The 16,780-nt window shown below is 49.9% G+C and overlaps 1 protein-coding gene across 11 annotated transcripts in view; it reads right to left on the bottom strand.

The window, feature by feature from the left end:
* Positions 1-296: 296 nt before the first annotated feature.
* Positions 297-16,780, bottom strand: part of Adgrg5 (adhesion G protein-coupled receptor G5) — a 24,685-nt gene continuing 8,201 nt past the window's right edge. For 4 of the 11 annotated variants that reach the window (XR_004110210.1, XR_004110207.1, XR_004110211.1 and 1 more), the window contains 14 exons: positions 13,424-13,510; positions 13,280-13,355; positions 12,816-12,972; positions 12,267-12,386; positions 11,678-11,794; positions 10,320-10,472; positions 9,500-9,621; positions 8,990-9,258; positions 8,147-8,264; positions 5,215-5,492; positions 2,730-4,973; positions 1,445-1,570; positions 1,033-1,149; positions 297-801 (listed from right to left, as the gene is read on the bottom strand). Coding sequence is in view for 1 of the 11 variants with exons in the window: in XM_031340933.1 (XP_031196793.1) it covers positions 4,873-4,973; positions 5,215-5,492; positions 8,147-8,264; positions 8,990-9,258; positions 9,500-9,621; positions 10,320-10,472; positions 11,678-11,794; positions 12,267-12,386; positions 12,816-12,972; positions 13,280-13,355; positions 13,424-13,487 (1,575 nt within the window). In the remaining 10 variants the exon portion in view is untranslated. Of the gene's footprint in view, positions 802-1,032; positions 1,150-1,444; positions 1,571-2,314; positions 4,974-5,214; positions 5,493-8,146; positions 8,265-8,989; positions 9,259-9,499; positions 9,622-10,319; positions 10,473-11,677; positions 11,795-12,266; positions 12,387-12,815; positions 12,973-13,097; positions 13,189-13,279; positions 13,356-13,423; positions 13,511-16,780 lie in introns of those variants that run through there. The other 7 variants (XR_004110216.1, XR_004110213.1, XR_004110214.1 and 4 more) reach the window with 7 other exon arrangements.

Raw genomic sequence — 16,780 nt, 5'->3', positions numbered from 1 at the left:
CACTTAAATCCTACCCCAACCAGAGCGTTGATATAAGTGTGTTGCCATCCTTGATAACCCTTAAACACAGGCTTCTGACCATTATTGCAGCACTGTCTTTCCCCTCTCGACTTACGTTCCATCCTCTGGCATTTCAGAGCTGTCTGTCTTTAACGAACGAATGCAGTTTCACGCGTGTGAATGTAACGAGCCTTGGTACACCCACTGTTTCTGTGCCCACCAATCCTTCTCGGGTCTCAGAGTAAACTTCTGGACTCGCTTTCTTTGTTGAAGTACACTCTGAAAATCCCTTTAGATTGCTGTCAGCTTTTATTTACCTTTCAATGTTAAAAGGAACATATTTTCCTTTGTGTCTTAGTGTATGAAAGGCTGTGTGCTGCAGGCAATTCTGACCGACATGTCTTTGTTCCCCTCCCTTTGGGGACCCTACAGTGGTCTCGAAGCCTATCATTGTGGCTACAATGGAGGAGCTCGTGGTGCACACTGTCCTTTCTCCGTCCTGTCCTTTCTCTGTGACCGTTCCCCTCACTTCTCTACATCTGAAGTTTCCCTCAGAGGGGCAAAGTGCAGGTCCATGTTCCAGCATCCTCCCTGAGAAGCGCCATGCTCCTGGTCCTGTGGGCCTGCTTTGAGAAAACCTGTAACTGCTGTGACTGTCTCATTGCTTTTAGTTTCTTCTCTCGGGATTTCATCGTTGAGACTTTTCTGATTCTGCTCTCCATGCCTCTGTTTCTCTTCCCACATTTCATGTCATGTCTCTCCTCGCCTTATAAGCAACTCCTGGCTCTTCCCTTCATTTGGCTGTGGATTGTTTGTTGAATTTTAGATTTTAGAATGGTTTTTCATTTCTAGAAGTTCCAGTTTGCTGCTGTTGCCCCTCCCCCTCCTCTTTCCTCCCCTCCCCCTCCTCCTTTCCTTCTGCTCCCTCCTCCTCTTCTCTACTCCACCTTTCTCTCCTCCCCCTTCCCTCCTCTCCTCCACCCCACCTCTCTCTCCCTCTCTCCCTTTCTACCCCATCCTTACTCATCTTACTTATATACATATCATGTCATTGCAGCTTTTATTCTTTTAAACATCTGAGGCCTCTTGGTGTCTGTTCTGTCGTCTCCTTTTCCTCTCTGTGGACTGCCCCTCATGGTGGCTCACATGCTTGTGATTTGGGAAGATGGATATGGGACACTTTTGCTTGATCTTACCCACAGAGCAAATTCCCCCAACCTAACCAAGGGGCTTCCCAACCCCAGCTCCCTGGGAGCTTAATCTCATAAGAGACTCTCCTTCCCATCCTCCCTATTCCTAGGTCCCCTAAAGTCCACATGGAAAACTTGTTTTAGGAAACTCCATCCCATCAATGACCAGTTCAGATCAGCTCACTGACCCTCTCCTGTACCCTCAAGCCCAAAGCCTCTGACAAAACAAGGGTTGCAGCCCCCCCCCTTCTCACCTTCTTATGTTTCTTCACAGTCCATGGTACCAGCTGTCATATTTTATATCCGTTTGCTAAACTGCTTCTTGTAGGACGCCCCCACACAAGAATGTGATGACTTGTTCATTTATATATCCTTAGCAACTAGTGCAATGCCCAAAATATAAGTGTTAAACCATTATATGATAGATGAATGAGCAAATGAGACACAGCACCTGTCTCCCAAACCCTCGCCGTCTGGCGGCTGAGCCAGACAGGGACAGCTAGCTGCAAGACAGAGAAATAACTTCTGCTATGGGGGAGGGAATGGAAAGAAAGCTCCATCCAGGCTGGGGGTCAGGGGCTTCTCTGTCCAGGCTGGAGGGAGTTGGGGGTGTGTGCACCAAGCTGAGATGCTAAGATGCTAAGGATGTGTAGCCATCATTCCACAAATGAAAGGCATCAGGGATAGGGGGTGGGTGGTTCCAGAAAAAGATCAACCCAAAGATGAGAAGGATGCTGTCTGGAGAAACGAAAGTTGTTTGGTGTGGCAAGATCGAGGAAGGGGAAGTGGGCTGGAGAGAGGTCCCACAGGTCAGGCCCTCTGTGCTCCCAAGATCCACTGGTAGTTTGGCAGTAAGGAGGAGGAGGAGGAGGATACGGGATGCTCTAAGCTATGGACAGATCATGCTGAGGCTGCAGGGAAGGATCTGGGGAGGCAAAGAGGCCTGTAAGGAGGCTCTGTCCAGAGTGGGGCTGGTTCTGAGCCAGGGCTGATGATACAGTGGGGCCCCTTGGGGCTTCTGCTGGCTGGGAAGAACATTCTGAGTGGGTTGAGAGAGTGGGTCGACTTGACGGGCAGAGGGGCTGCTCAGTTGGTCTCAGTTGGGGTGATTTGAAAGATGAGACTCCTGAGCCAATACTTTTTAATTAGGGTTGGATTTAGCAAACATAAAAATAGATATATGGGACATGAGGCTGAATTTGAATTTTAGATAATGGAGTAACTTTTTAGAGTAAGCCTGTCTTCAAAAGTGAAATTCCTTTGCATTATCTGGAATTCTCTTTTCAATAGATCCCAGGGCCTTCCTGACCCCACATCTACAGTCAGCTTTTCACCAAATGCCCCCTCAGAGCCTTTCTCTGAGCAGTATCCCCGAACTCCATCCCCAACCTTTCTCCCTTCCTCCCAGTCTAGAAGCCCAGGAGCTGGACCACCAACCAGGCTGAGTCTGTTGGGAATGCTGAAGGACAGCTAGAGCTAACCTGGCAGCCTATACCTCCCTCAGCTGCCCCAACTCCCCACCTCCACTGGGGTACTTACATGAAGGGCTACCCCACAGCCTGGATCCCCAGTGGGGCTCAGAGCCACAGACTTAGGACTGTCACTGTGGCCACACCCTCCATTGTGTGGCCCTGGGCTTACTTGCTCTGAGAGGCCAGGCCCTGAACTTGAGCAAGGCCCTGCTACACCTGAGCCTTCCCATCTACCCAGTTGTCTCAAGTCCCATGATCCCACAGCACCCTCATTAGCATGGAGACCCAGACCAAAGATCCCCATGATGGAATAACCATGGGGATCTGGTGAAGGATACTGCCTGGAACCAGAGTGGGAATGAGGCCTTCCCTGTGGGCAAATGGAGGAGGATTCATGAAGGATATGATAAATGGACCAATGGAGGACTCAGGACCTGGGAGTGGAGATGTGGGCTAACCTGAAGCCGCACTGTGTAAGGAACATCAGCGGTTCAGTAGGGACCAGAAGGTCTGAGCAAGGTTCTCCTCCAAGAAGAGTGGGAGAGGGGAGCCACAAAACAGGAATGGAAGGATATGCCTAAGAAGGAGCTGTGGGGTCCAACAGCACCTGAACAGCTTGCATCAGTTAAAGCTGTTAACAATAATGGGGGCTGAAGAGATGGTCAATACATAAAAGCTTTTGTGCACAAACATGAGGCCCTGAGCTCAGACCCCAGCACCTAAGTAAAAAGCCAAGTCCGGTCAAAGGAGCCTGTAATCCTAGCACTGGTGTGGGAGGGAGGGGTGGGGGAGAAGGGTGTCCTGCAGGTGGCGAAAATAAGCTCCTGATACTAGGTTACTAGGTTACTAGGTTACTGGGGTTGCTTGCTGTCAGCCTGGCTCCCTGTTTGGTGAGAATCCCTGTCTTGAGGGAATAAGACAAAAAGTCATAGAACAGGACACCCAACAGCCTTCTCTGGCTTCAGTATACACGTGCAAGGGCACATAGGTGCACATACACCACACACGCATGCACACACAAATAATAATACAAATACAAATATACTGACACAGTAACCATCTATTGAGACCTCACTGTGGCAAGACCTGAGTGGATCCTTTCTTTTACTGAACCTTCCTAAGAGTTACTACTGTTGTCCCTGCTGTAGATGGGCAAACTAAGGCACAGAGCTGGAATCTGAGCCCAGGCAACCTGGCCCAGAACCTGTACCTCTCTCTAGCTAGTGAAGAGCTAAGAACGTAATTACCCAGAAACACCCGGAAAGAAAGAGGACCCTCTGCAGAGGATGGTGTCCAGCTCCGATCTCCTTACTGTTCAAGTACATGTGTCTAACGGCTCGCACGGGACCTGAGAATCTACCCAACCAGCTGCCCTGATGCCAGGAATGCCTGAGCACAAAGCCTGGCACAAAGTCCCAAAAGCCACCTTGGTCATCTGCATAGGGAAAGAGACAATGGATGTGTGGAGGTCCCTACTTGCCTACTGGTTGAAAGGTAACATCTGCATTTCCAGGAGCAGTTTTGGCACCATGCCTTGGCGTATGGGCCAACACCGCCCCCTTCTGTCCATCCTGGGAATAGCACCGACTTAATAAGCACCTGGTCTTTACTCCCACCTGATCTGACAGGCAGCGCAGATGTTCTCCCACTATGGGCAGAGAGTTTGTAAATGTTGAACACACGCGTCTAAGCAATAATAGTCTAGGATCTAGACCCCTCAAGCCCAGCTGGCTCAGCTTCAGGGAAAGAGACAGAGGCCTGGCCTTGGCTGTTGGTCTATACCATCTGTGGGGGTTAGAATGAGGAGGAAGGGCTGGGTTTCCTGACTGTTGGAAAGATAGAAAGTTGAAGTCACCAACACCTGGGACTGGTAAAAGAAAGAGTGGCCCCAAGCATCGGCCACAATCCTGTAAGTGTCTGTAAGTGCTGAGCAGGGTGCAAGTTGGGGTCCAGTCTAGTGTAGCTCCCTGACTTCCAAGCCAGGGCTCTGTCCATAGCCTTGCCAATGGAGCTGCATCCAGACATGAAGGACCAGGATGAAGAGTCACAAGCTTCCATCTGCCCCAGGTAATTCCGAGAGGTGGAAAGGGTCCCCGAAGGGTATGGTAGACTCTGTTGTCCTGATGCCAGCCTACCCACCTTCCCTGGATGAGCCAAGGCCATGGGCTGCTGGAAGTAGTGAGAGCTGGGGCTGCAGGGTGGGAGCTGGGTTAGTGTGTCATCTGGGAGGAGCTGACTGCCTCCATCCCTGCCTTGGCTTCAGCATCTGAGTAACGCTTCTGTGAGCAGAACCACAGGAAGAGGAAGAAACCTGCAAGGCAGGCTGGTTAGTGAGAAGGTCGCTAGAACCCAACAACCTCCTACTGGGGACAGAGGGACAGACCCAGAGGGCACCAGAAATCTACTTCCATGCATTTCAGAGGCAAGCCTCTCTTCTGGGTGTCCCTAGACCAGCTTAAATGAAGCTGTGGGCTCAGTCATCATCCACCCCTGGATCTCAGTGACTAACCCCCTCCCGGCGTCTGCAGCCCTGTGAGCTCCTGCAGACTTACCGTAGAGCGAGTTGAAGATGGTGAAGAGGAAGAGCTGAGGCAGCAGGAACACACTGAAGGAGAAGAAGGCCAGGGCCCAGGTGGTGCCCAGCAGCACAGTGAGGCCCAACACCATGACAGTGTCCCGGTAGGCCCAGGGATTCAGTGCCTTCTCCCGTGCCCGGAGCCTGCACAAGATCCACAGAGCCCAGGCCAGCACCACCAGGTTGAACAGAGATGTGAGGCCACCATAGCCCATGACCAGAATGCTGTGTATCGTGGGACTTCGGACCCAGCACCTGCAGGAGTGGGAAGAAGGCCAAGATTAACATGGCACCCAAGACCTGTGGGAGACCAGGTGCATTTGAGCCTTGGGACCAGCTCTTGTCCCTGACTGGTCTTGATGTTTTATCGGCCAGTTCATATGCCAAAGTGCCTCTGCTCAACTTCCCCTCTGCCACCACAGCAGGATCACCTGGCACCTCCACCCAGTTACTGAAGTGCCTCCTTTCAACCTACTATGCCTTAAGCCTCAACTCTGACCCAACTGAACCTCCTCCCCTCCTTCTGCTGACTCACCTCCTCCATGCCAACCTGAACCACATTCTAGTGGATGGCTAGCCTGGGCTCTTGTTCTGGAAGCTTCCTCTTCCACCTTACACCCACCATTGTCATCATCTCAACACCACCTTTGTGCAATGGTGACCTTTGACCTTCGCCCCACCTAGACCTGAGCAGTTCGTGAAGCACCACCCATGGATTGGTGGGTAGATGCTCTAGTGTGCAAGAATGGGGGAGCAGACGAGCAGTAGGGAAATCCCTCAGAGGGCACTGAACCTGGGGTGCCTCTGGGCCCTGACCTCTCTAGGACATCTTCAAGACAGGTGCTATTCTTTGCTCAGGTCGGGTACCATGCCCCATGGCCAACATAGTTCATTCCAGGCAATCCTTGTGGCAGGCAAGAGGCAGGCACTTAACCATCTTTATTCTACAGTTAGGGAAACTGAGGTTTCTGCTCAGGAGCACACCCTGGTTAGGGGCAAGAGTAGGACTTAAAGACCCTTGGTCTGAGCACTGTGTCTGGATTCCTGTCACAATTGTGTATTTAGATCCCCCTGACCCCACACTGGGGTCACAGTGTCCTTGTACATCATTTGTGAGAGTCATGCACGTTGATAGCCAGCACTGAGCACCCTTCACTTTTGCTGCTACAGAATATTCTAGCATGAAGGCTTTACCATTGCTTCATCACCTCTGCTGCTGCATGACCAGACTGTGTTTGAGAGATGCTTTTTAAAATGTCATTTCAGTTTAAGGATGCAGACAGATACAAGGTGAGTAGATGGGTAAATGGATGATAGATAGATAGATAGATAGATAGATAGATAGATAGATGATACGGATGATATGGATGGATACATACATACTATAGATAGATACTTAGACACATAGATAGATCGATAGAAAGAAATAAGGAAAGGAAGAAAGAAGAAAGAGAGAAAGAGAAAGAAGCAAAGAAACAAAATGGATAGATAAATAGATATATACATATATACATACATGGATAGATGATGGATGGATAGACAGGCAGAGACAGACAGATAGATAGATGAGTTTTATGGGTTTTTAATGAAAGATAAAAGTCACCAAAGCAGGATAATAATCTCCCAAAGGACAGAAAGGGATGACACAGGAAAGCTAGTTGTAGTACCAAGGTTTCCAAACTCTTGGTGGCAGTCAGGAGCTAGAGATGGGCAATGTCTGAGGGACCGCCCTGGAGCTGCTGGTGGGCTGAGTCCTAGCTCTTAGTTAACAGCCTGAGACCTCATGGATGAGTTCGTGAGCTGTCCATGCCTCAAGGGCCCTATGGGGCCGGCAGTGGGACTGAACCCCCATTGTGAGCACTGAACATATACTTATCCACCAAGCCTATCCCACAAGCCCTCAGCCATTCTGAGATGCCAGGAAGAGCCACAGAGGTGGGATGCTCAACTCTCCAGATAGCTTCATGAGGGTCTGACTTATTATTTTATTTATTATTGTATGTGTGTGGTGTGTGAGGCACGCACACCAGGGCATGCATAGATGTGGTGGTCAGAAGACAGCTTTTGGGAGCTGATTCTCTCCTTCCACCATAGATTCTGGGAATGAAACTTGGCTTGGAAGCCTTGTGCCTTTACCCACAGCCATCTCACCCCCGCTTCATGAGTTCCTCTTGCACTACTATATTGCACCCAGCTGTTGGAAGTGTTCTGTAATGATAAGCTTGATGTTCTTGGATACAGAAAGCCACAGCAGAGTTTGTCTCCACCTCTGCTGGCTCTCCCTAGAACCCTGAAGAGGCTAAACTCATCCCCCGCATCATTCAACTCCCCTGGGTCTCACACCAGTTGCATGGGAGCTGAGATGCTGGCAATGTCCTGTGTTCTGTGCAAAGAAGGAAGAGCTAAGCTGAGCCTGCAACTAAACACGATAGATAGATAGATAGATAGATAGATAGATAGATAGATAGATAGATAGATAGATACATACATACATACATACATACATACATACATACATACATACACACACACATACATGGCCTGAAGGCATAGCAATCAGGTGCCAACAAAGCTAAATAGCTCTGGGGCCTGCACTAGATCAAGCCACAAGACCAACCCATTTGGCCGTGGGATATGTGGCCAAGCGTTGCCAGGAGGCCCTCCTAACTGATCCTAGAGACTCAGCAAGTATTAGTATCCACTGTATGGCTGCCTAGTCAGTCAGCACAGAGCAGGGTCTCCATCACTACAGAAGCCTCCATCCCTGCAGAGACCTCAGGGACACAGAAAGGGTGGGTAGAACCCACTGGAATCCCCCCATCGAAACTATGGCTGCCTCTTTGCCCCTCAGCCATCAATCACTTCATCATAGAGACCGTCATGGCCCTTCTACCTCACCAGGCACTCACATGGACACATTCTGGAAGCCTGTAGCATTTTCCTGGCTTTTGGAGAATGAGATCACCCAGGGTCCATACACCGAGCTCTTGACCACCAGAAGCAGCAGCACCAAGAGCGCTGGAAACCCTGAGGGGTGAGACAAAGACTCAGGAGGCCCCAAGATGACCTGGCTCTGATCCTTGGGCCTGGTGACAGAGGACGGGGTGCACACTGTGCTGAGCTGTAGCTCCACACAACTTCCAGCTTCAGAGTCAGGACTTTGGTCTCGGAAGAGGCTCATCTCTAAGATGTTAGTGAGATTCCAGGCTGAGTGGCAGCAGGGGTGGTGGGTGGTGGCCTGGGAGATGGTAAGGAGCTAACAGGAGGTGGCATTGGTTGGGAAACTTGAAAGGAAATGGAGACAATTAAAAGATGGGCTGTAGTGGTAATAAAGGGGTCTGTGATGGTGCCGATGTGGTAAAGGTGAGTGCAGAGATGGTAATTGGGTGCAGCGAAGGTGAGGAAGGTAATGGGGATGGTGGAGATGGGGTGTGTGGAAATGGGAGTAAAGCAGGCACAGGTAGCAGAGGTGGGGACAGGATGATGGTGATAGTGGGGACAGGGGACTGGGGTAATGGCAGTGTTGAGATTGGAAGTGGTGAAGGCTACAGTGGTGGTAAGGACAGTGTTGAAAGATGAAGTAGACACAGACATGATGGCAGGAGCAATGGTGGTGTTGGGGGTGGCGGTGTTGGCAGAGCTGATGTCATTGATGGAGGTGGAGTTAGAGATGGTCACTAGGAGAGGCAGGACATGGGTTCAGCACCCTGTCCCCTGGAATCCCAGAGGCCAGTGAGATAGGCGTCCCTTACCCCAGCCCAGCATGCAGAGCTTGAGCAAGTATCGGTGGATGTAGGCGTTGTAGACACGCCCCAGGAGAAGGTAGAGGTTGAAGCCTTCGATGGCCATCCAGGTAAGGCTGCTGAGCAGTGTGTAGTGTAGAGTGGCAGCCAGCACCATGCAGACTGGCCTGGGCACTGTGGGCAGGGCCATCTGGGAGCTCAGAAGGAAGGTGACATTCAGGAGCAGAACGGAGCCATGCAAGTTCATGTGGATGCGTGTGGTGGAATCGCTTTGCTTCCTGTGGGTGGGACATCACCCAGCTAGTGCCATGGCCTGGCTCACAGATGCACACTGATGGGGAAACTGAGGCAAATGGGGAGGGGGCCTAATGGCTGCCACAATGTTTGGCTGGCTTTTATCTGGTGGCCCTTCCCTCTGAGTAACACCCACCTGCCCGGGGTCTAAAGGCAGACACTGGGGCAAGAAGGAAGACCCAGACCAGCAGTGGGGCAGCCAGGTTGGGCAAAGGAGAGGATTACCTAGAGTGAGCATACAGCAGTATGGTGAGCAGTGAGGCCACAACGGAGATGCTGCAACCCACCAGGGAGATGTACTCAAGAGGCCCCTGCAACTCAGTGGGCACCGGGTCTCCAGAGAGCTGCTACAGGACAAAAGGGGCTGAGCGCCTGAGGCATAGAAACATCCAGCTCTCTCTGGGCTCTGCCAAAGAAGCCTCCCAGGCCTCAGCTCCAAGGCCCTTCCCTGCAGCCCAGCCCAGTCTGGCTGTAGCCTGCATCATGGCCTTTGTCCCTTATAACTGCTATCCCTGTCCCTCCCCAAAAACACGTTCGAGCCATTCCACGTACAATGGCTGGGGAACCACTTCTCCCACTGTATGGACAGGTGTGGCCACCCGGGTCCATCTGAGGCCTTCCTCCTGCCACCCACAGTGATTGACTCAAGAGCCTGGATTTGGACCCAAGACTGAGGCCGGGTCAGGGAGGCTCTTGAATTCCCTTGGTCTGAAAGGCAGCTAAGGCACGAGCCTGCAGATGTTGGCTGCTGCATTCTTATTGCTTTGAGCATCCCAGCTGACGGTCAAGCCAGGATGGAGCAAGTATAGTCAAGGGATAGGGACGGAATCCTGACTTAGTGTGATTTAGCTCCTGGATCAAGCCATGCCTTAAAACCTAAACAAACTTTTAAAGGAATGCAAGTCCCTAAGTTTACTTGCTTGACTTAAGCCTGAGAGGCTTGGGATCACTGGATGATGCTGCCCTCAGCCTTGCATCTGCACCACATTATCAGGGGCCCCCCCGCAGCTCTCATCCCCCTCCCTCAAGGTGAATGCCCCCTTACCATGAGCACAGCGAAGTAGGTGAGGTGGTTGCAATGACAGAGAACCTGAGTGGCTGAGGGTTGCTCGGTATAACAGCCTTCGGGGCTCCAGGCCCCCCAGCTGTGCTTGCTGGCTCCCTCTTTCCAGAAGACACAGGATACTGTGTACCCTTCCTGAAATGAAATGTGGGTGTCAGCCCAGGGGTGCTGGACAAGATTTCATATTAGGGGCTGGAGGCCTGGGGCCCAAGACAGAGTCAACTGCTCCACTGTCCACATTTTGTGGGCTCTGGATGGACATTGACAATCTCAGATGCCAGCCCTGCCTTCACCACAAATCCCCAGTGTCCTGGATGGGTGGGCAATCTTTTCTGAGTCTTGGTTTATTCATCTGCAAAATGGACCATACATATCCAAGTCATGAGGTCGGCAGAAACACAAGAGACTATTCAATATTCTTGGGGGGCAGTATGGGTCTTTCACGCCGCAGGTCTTCTGTAAACTGCTCTTTGGTATCTCCTCCCAGACCCATCGTGGGAGTCTCATTTGCAGCCAAGCCCTATGGTGGGAGGTAAGGGGTGTGATGCAGGCAGGCCATGGAAAGCAGCAGAAGAGAGACAGAGGAACATGGATTGAATGGAATTGGAACAGGACACTCACTCCAAAGGGAAGGGCAGTGGCAAAGCTCAGAAGGTAGAAGGAAAGGTCCCTGCGAAGCTGAGAAGGCAAGCCTTCTTGCCCGGGGTTGGAAACAGACAGAGCCAGAAAATAGCAATCTGGGTTTCTTCATGGGGATGCAGGCAGGCCTGGGACCCAGAAGCAGCAGCATCAGGAATGTGCTTCCCAGGCATCAGCACCAGTGCTACCCCCTTCCCACGGGACCCAGCCTAGCAAATCCATACATCTCATCTGGATGCAGCCTGGCTCAGCCATAGACACGAGTCTGGTTTGTCCTGTTGGGGAAGAACCTTCTGAGAACAGAAGGGAAACCCAGTGTCTTCAGCTTCCATCATTACCAAAGAAATGAAAGTCAAGGCAGGAAGACATTGCTGAGGCTGGAGAAGATGGAACTCTTAACAGTATTATAGCCACGCCTGGAGGTGGAGCGCTCCTGAACATCCATTCTTAGGAACATGTAAATTCCCATTAGGGGATTTACATTAAGCAAGCTTAAGATGACTCTAGAGCCCTAGCAACTGAGACCAAAACAAACAAACAAACACATGAAAAACTTCTTTCTCGTTTCTGATTTCTTCACAGAAATCTTCAAAGAACAGATTTAAAGTTGTTTCCCAGATGGCGCCATGGTTTTGGTTTGGTCAAACCAGAGCTGACTGGGAAAGCGTTGGCGCTGGGGTTGGGGGCGGGCCTGACAGTACCAGACTCTGATTGTGCCAGAAGCTGATGTTGACTGGCTTCTGAAGGTTGTTCACAGGCCTGTGATCCAGCTGCGCCCCCAGGACATAGTTATTGAGCAGTGATGAGTTCCGGTCATCCTGGAAGGACAGTGGAAATAGGGCTAAGTAAAGGGGAAATCAGAGAGACATTGGGGGAGATGAGAATTCTTATCCCAGACCCTCCTTCTCATTCTGTCTGACTCCCATCTCAGAACAGACGCAGGTGCCCTAAGGTCCTAGGGCTCCCTGTAAAGGCTCGTACATATTGTCAGTTTGACAACACCTTGAATCACCTAGAGTTGAGCTCCTGGGCAGGCCTGTGTGGGATTATGGAGACTAGGCTAGGCTCTGGCTAGGCCTGCGCTCTCCTGCAAGACTCCCACTATGATGGACTGCACCCTGAAACTATCAGCAAGGACAAACTCTTCCTTAAGTTGCTTTTGTCTCTCCCAAAAGCAGATAGGGTGAGTGGGGCCCAGAGAGGCAGTGACCGGCTACAGTGCACAGTGAGCTGGTCCACACCTCCTGCCAACCAGTAATATAGAAGCCTACTCGGCCACTCCCTGCTGACCTGAAAGAGGTGTGCAGTGAAGAAATAGATACAGATGAGTCGAAGCTCTGCAGGCTGGGAGGTCACACAGGCAGCCTTGGTCAGCTCAGCAGGGAACTGCATGGCATGCGGGGCCCATGCCTGCGGATGGTAGGCGATGGGCTGGGGTCCCAGATCCAGTCTTAACATCTTTAGGTTCTCTTCCCATTAAACCTTTACCAACCAGGCCTTACCTGAGCCTCCACCTTCTGACAGCACCTCCCCCTAGGCCTCTCCACCCATCTTCATCCCCTAAGAACAGAATCACTCCAGTGCACACCCCAGCACTGGCCAAGCATCCCAGCCCATTTACAGCAGGGTCCTAAAAGAACACAGGTGACCCTGGCTACTACCAGCCCCAGGGACCTGCCCTCCATGTCCAGGCAAAATCAAGATGATGACCCTGACCAGGAGAGGTCACAGAGCACCTCCTCTTTCTGATCTTCCCACAGTAAAGCAGATGAGGCCACTCCCAGATGATCGGGCGGGGGCGTGGACAGTTCCCGAAGGACATCCCTGGCTGTCTCTGACCTGGGAGACATTTGTCAGTGTGGCGCTGGACAGGGAGAGACCAGGAAAGTCACAGCTCAGCTTGAAGACCAGAGACTGGATGGAGTTTGTCTGCAAGGTCAGGTTGTGTCCACTGAAGCTGACATTGAGCAACATCTGCTCCAGGCGGTGGATATACCTGGAAATGGGGAGAAGAAGCTGGAGACAGCCTAGGGGTGGAGCCCTCCCACCATCATATCTCTGCTCCCCAAACCCCAACCCCTGTGTAAGCCATGTCCCCCACCCAAGTCTTAGAACCCCTACCTAGGAAATGCAGGGACCTTTTTGGTTTCTAACACTTCATCAAGGGTCTTCAGTAGACAATTAACTGGTGGAAGGCTGGGTCAAGCCTCTCCTGCAATGCCAGATTTTGGTAGCAAGCATACAGTGGGTACTCAGTCATCGCCTGCTGAGTACATCTATGGCTGAGGGTAAACCTGACTCACCTCGCTCTGGAAGACAAGCCCCGGCCTTTGGGCTGCTCAAGGTGCTTCATCAAGTTCAGTAGATCCGACACGGTTTCTGTGGACAGTGGGACTCAGACCTTGGCCCAGCTTCTCAGCACTACCCCCCACCATGGCATCACCTACCTACTAGGACAACTTGAGCAGCCAGAAGGCACAGGCAGAAGAAAAGGGCCCCATGTGGATCCATGCCCTCAGTCGGTATTCTCCTGGCTGTGGAGAGGGGACCAACCACCACAGTCATGACAGCTAGGACGCTACTTCTGCCCTCTAGATATTTCTGCCTTTCCCCACTGTTTTCTTCTTCTTCTTTTTTGTTTTGTGTACTTGTTGTTTTTGTTGAGATGGGGTCTTTTGTAGCTTAGGCTGGCCTCGAACTTGCTATGTAGCTGAGGGAGCCCTTGTTGATCGTCCTGCTTCCTCCCAGCAAAGTGCTGAGATTGCAGCAATCCATCCCAACACCCAACAGGACTGAGGATCTAACCCAGGGCCCCATGCATGCTGGGTAAACACTCCACCAACTGAACTACATCCCTAACCTGGGACGCTTCTCCAACTCCTGTATTTCACAGATAAGGAAACTCAGGCTCAGAGGCCAAAGAGTCTTTGCTTGAAGGTAGCTGAAGCCAAGTGTCCCTAATCCCAGAAGGCTTGACCACTGAAGTAATAGCGGCCAATAGCTACTCAGCCTGAGAGTCTCCCTGGGGGTTCCCCAGTCTCACTAGGTTGGGGAGGGCACCACTAAGAGCAAGCAAGGCATGCAAGATCTTGACCCATCCTATCATTAACTCCATGCATAAGGATCTTTGGCCTCCTTTCCTGAGTTTCTCTGTGTTGTTAACTCTTGCTTAGCATGTCCAAGGCCCTGGTTCAATTCCCATCACCTCAAAAAAAAAAAAAAAAAAGGAAAAAAAAATGAATGATGGGAGACAGCTCAGTGGGTAAGCCCTTGCCATATAACCATGAGGACCAGAGTTTGGATCCCCAGAACCCATGTAAATGCTGGGTGAGCAAAGTGACCATCTGTTATTCTAACCTCAGAATGCAGATAGGGGATCTCCCAGAGCAAACTGGCTAGTTAGATTAACCATATTGGTGAGCTCTAGTTTTGACTGAGAGTCCCTGCCTCATTGAATAAGGATGGGAGGGAAGATAGATAGATAGATAGATAGATAGATAGATAGATAGATAGATAAGTAGGTAGACAGATGCAAAATTAATTTGGGGGGATTTTTTTAAGACAGGGTCTTACTATGTAGCTTTGGCTGTCCTGGAACTCCCAATATAGATCAAGCTGGCCTCATACTCATAGAGATCCCCTTGCCTCTGCCTCAGAAGTGCTAGGATCAAAAGCACGGCTACTAAGCCTCACCTTATAATGTTTTTAGTGATATGTCAACATTATTCATTTAAACAAAGACAAACTAATCTATTTGATGTAAAAAAAATATTGACAGAAGAATAAAATAATATAGAAGAAATTCCATGTATACTGTGAATGAACCTAAAGAATTTTGCTTAGTCCTCTTGCCATGGCAAGCAGGATCCAAGTGGTCATCCATGACTAGTGGTCAGATGTGCTTCTTTCTTTCTTCTTCTTATTATCTTTAATTATTTACCTTATGTATTCTGTAGCTGTATGCTGTACATTGTAGCTGTCTTTAGACACTCTAGAAGAGGGCATCAGATGTCATTACAGATGGTTGTGAGCCACCATGTGGTTGCTGAGAATTGAACTCAGGACCTCTGGAAGAGCAGTCAGTGCTCATAACTACTGAACCAGCCCAGTGCTTCTTTCTTTTTTTGACATATCACAGCATTAGACCTTAACATTTCTCAAATTGTATTTCTGCACTGTTACTTTATTCAGCAGAATGCAGCCATGAGCCCCAAAGGACGGAAATTTGGAAAGGAAAACGGTTTAGCAAAAATAAGCAAAACAATCCTCCCCGCCGTTGCACGCCGCATACAAAGTCTATGCAGTCATCCTTTAAGAATGCGCCTAACCTGATCAGTGCAGCTTACTTTCCATTAAACAGCTTTCAGGAATCAATTAAAGCTATTAAGGAAAGAATTTTTAAAAATAGGGCCAGCAAGATGGCTCAGGTGGTAATGGTGCTTTGTGTATGATAAGCATCATGGCTGAAACATTTGGGTGAGGAGCTCAGCTTACAGCTTACATTCCATCATGAAGGGAAGTCAGGGCAGGAACTGAAGCAGAAGCCATGAAGGAACATGCTTACTGGCTTGCTCCTCATGACTTGCTCAGCTTGCTATCATATTGAACCCAGGACTACCTGTCCAGCGGTGGCACCATCCACAGTGGGCTGGGAGCTCCCCCATCCCCATCATTCAAGATGGTGCCCAACAGGACATTCTGATAGAGGCAATTCCTCAACAAAGGTTCCCTCTTCCTAAGATGACTTTAGCTTATGTCAAGTTGACAAACAAAAACAAACAAACAAACACCTAACTAACCAGCACTCTGCACGGGCCTGGCTACCAGAGCTCCTTTCTCAGAACTCTTGGAAAAAAGAGAGAGCCCGCTCCCAAAGGCTGGCCGCTGACCTCCACATACATGCTGTGCAGGAACATGACCACACACAAAAATAAATAAATGTAAAAGTAAATAAATAAGCTGCACGTATTTCTACTCGCACAGGTGCGTGCACACTTGTGTACAACATGAAAATCAACTAAAGTGCTGGCTAGTTTTATGTCAGTTTGAAACAAGCTAGAGTCATTTGGGAAAGAGGGATCTTTTCCCTACCAGACTGACCTGTGGTGCATTTCTTTGATGACTGATGTGAGAGTCTCCAGCTCACTATGGGAGGTGTGGGTTGGTAGTCCTGGGTGCTTTAAAAATAAGCAGGCTGTGAGCTGGAGATAGCTCAACTGTTAAGCATACTGAGTGTATACCCAGAGAACCTGGGTTCAATTCTCAGACCCACATGGTGGCTAGCAACCATCTATAATCCTAGTACCAGGGTTTCTAATACACTCTTCTGGCTTCCCTGGGCATCAGGCACATACACAGTGAATAGACTTACATGCAAGCAAGACATCAATACACATACTTTTTTTTAAAAAATTAAAGTTTAGAAAGAAAGGAAAGAAAAAGAAAGAGTTGAACAAGCCAGTAAGCTGCATTGCTCCAGGGCCTCTGCTTCTGCTCCTACTTCCAGGTTCCTCGAGCCCAACCCTGAGTCATGATAGACTGTAAGACATAAGCCAAAGTAAACTCTTTTCTCCTCTAGTCGCTTTTGGTTATGGGGTTTTATCACAACAATAGAAACCCTAAGACAATAAATAAAATAAATTCTAAAGACTACAAAAATAAAAAGAGCTAAGACTATAGAGCTCAGAGGTAGAGCATTCACTTAGCTTATATGAGGCATTAGGGACAACCCTATGTACCACAAAAAGAAACAATGAGAAAGAAGGAAGGGAGGGAGGGAGAGGGGAAAGGAAGGAAGAAAAAGG

Source organism: Mastomys coucha, unplaced genomic scaffold (assembly GCF_008632895.1).
Source record: "Mastomys coucha isolate ucsf_1 unplaced genomic scaffold, UCSF_Mcou_1 pScaffold22, whole genome shotgun sequence".
NCBI classification, from domain to species: domain Eukaryota; kingdom Metazoa; phylum Chordata; class Mammalia; order Rodentia; family Muridae; genus Mastomys; species Mastomys coucha.
The sequence above is the reverse complement of the archived record's forward strand: the minus strand, read 5'-3'. Positions and strand labels throughout refer to the sequence as shown.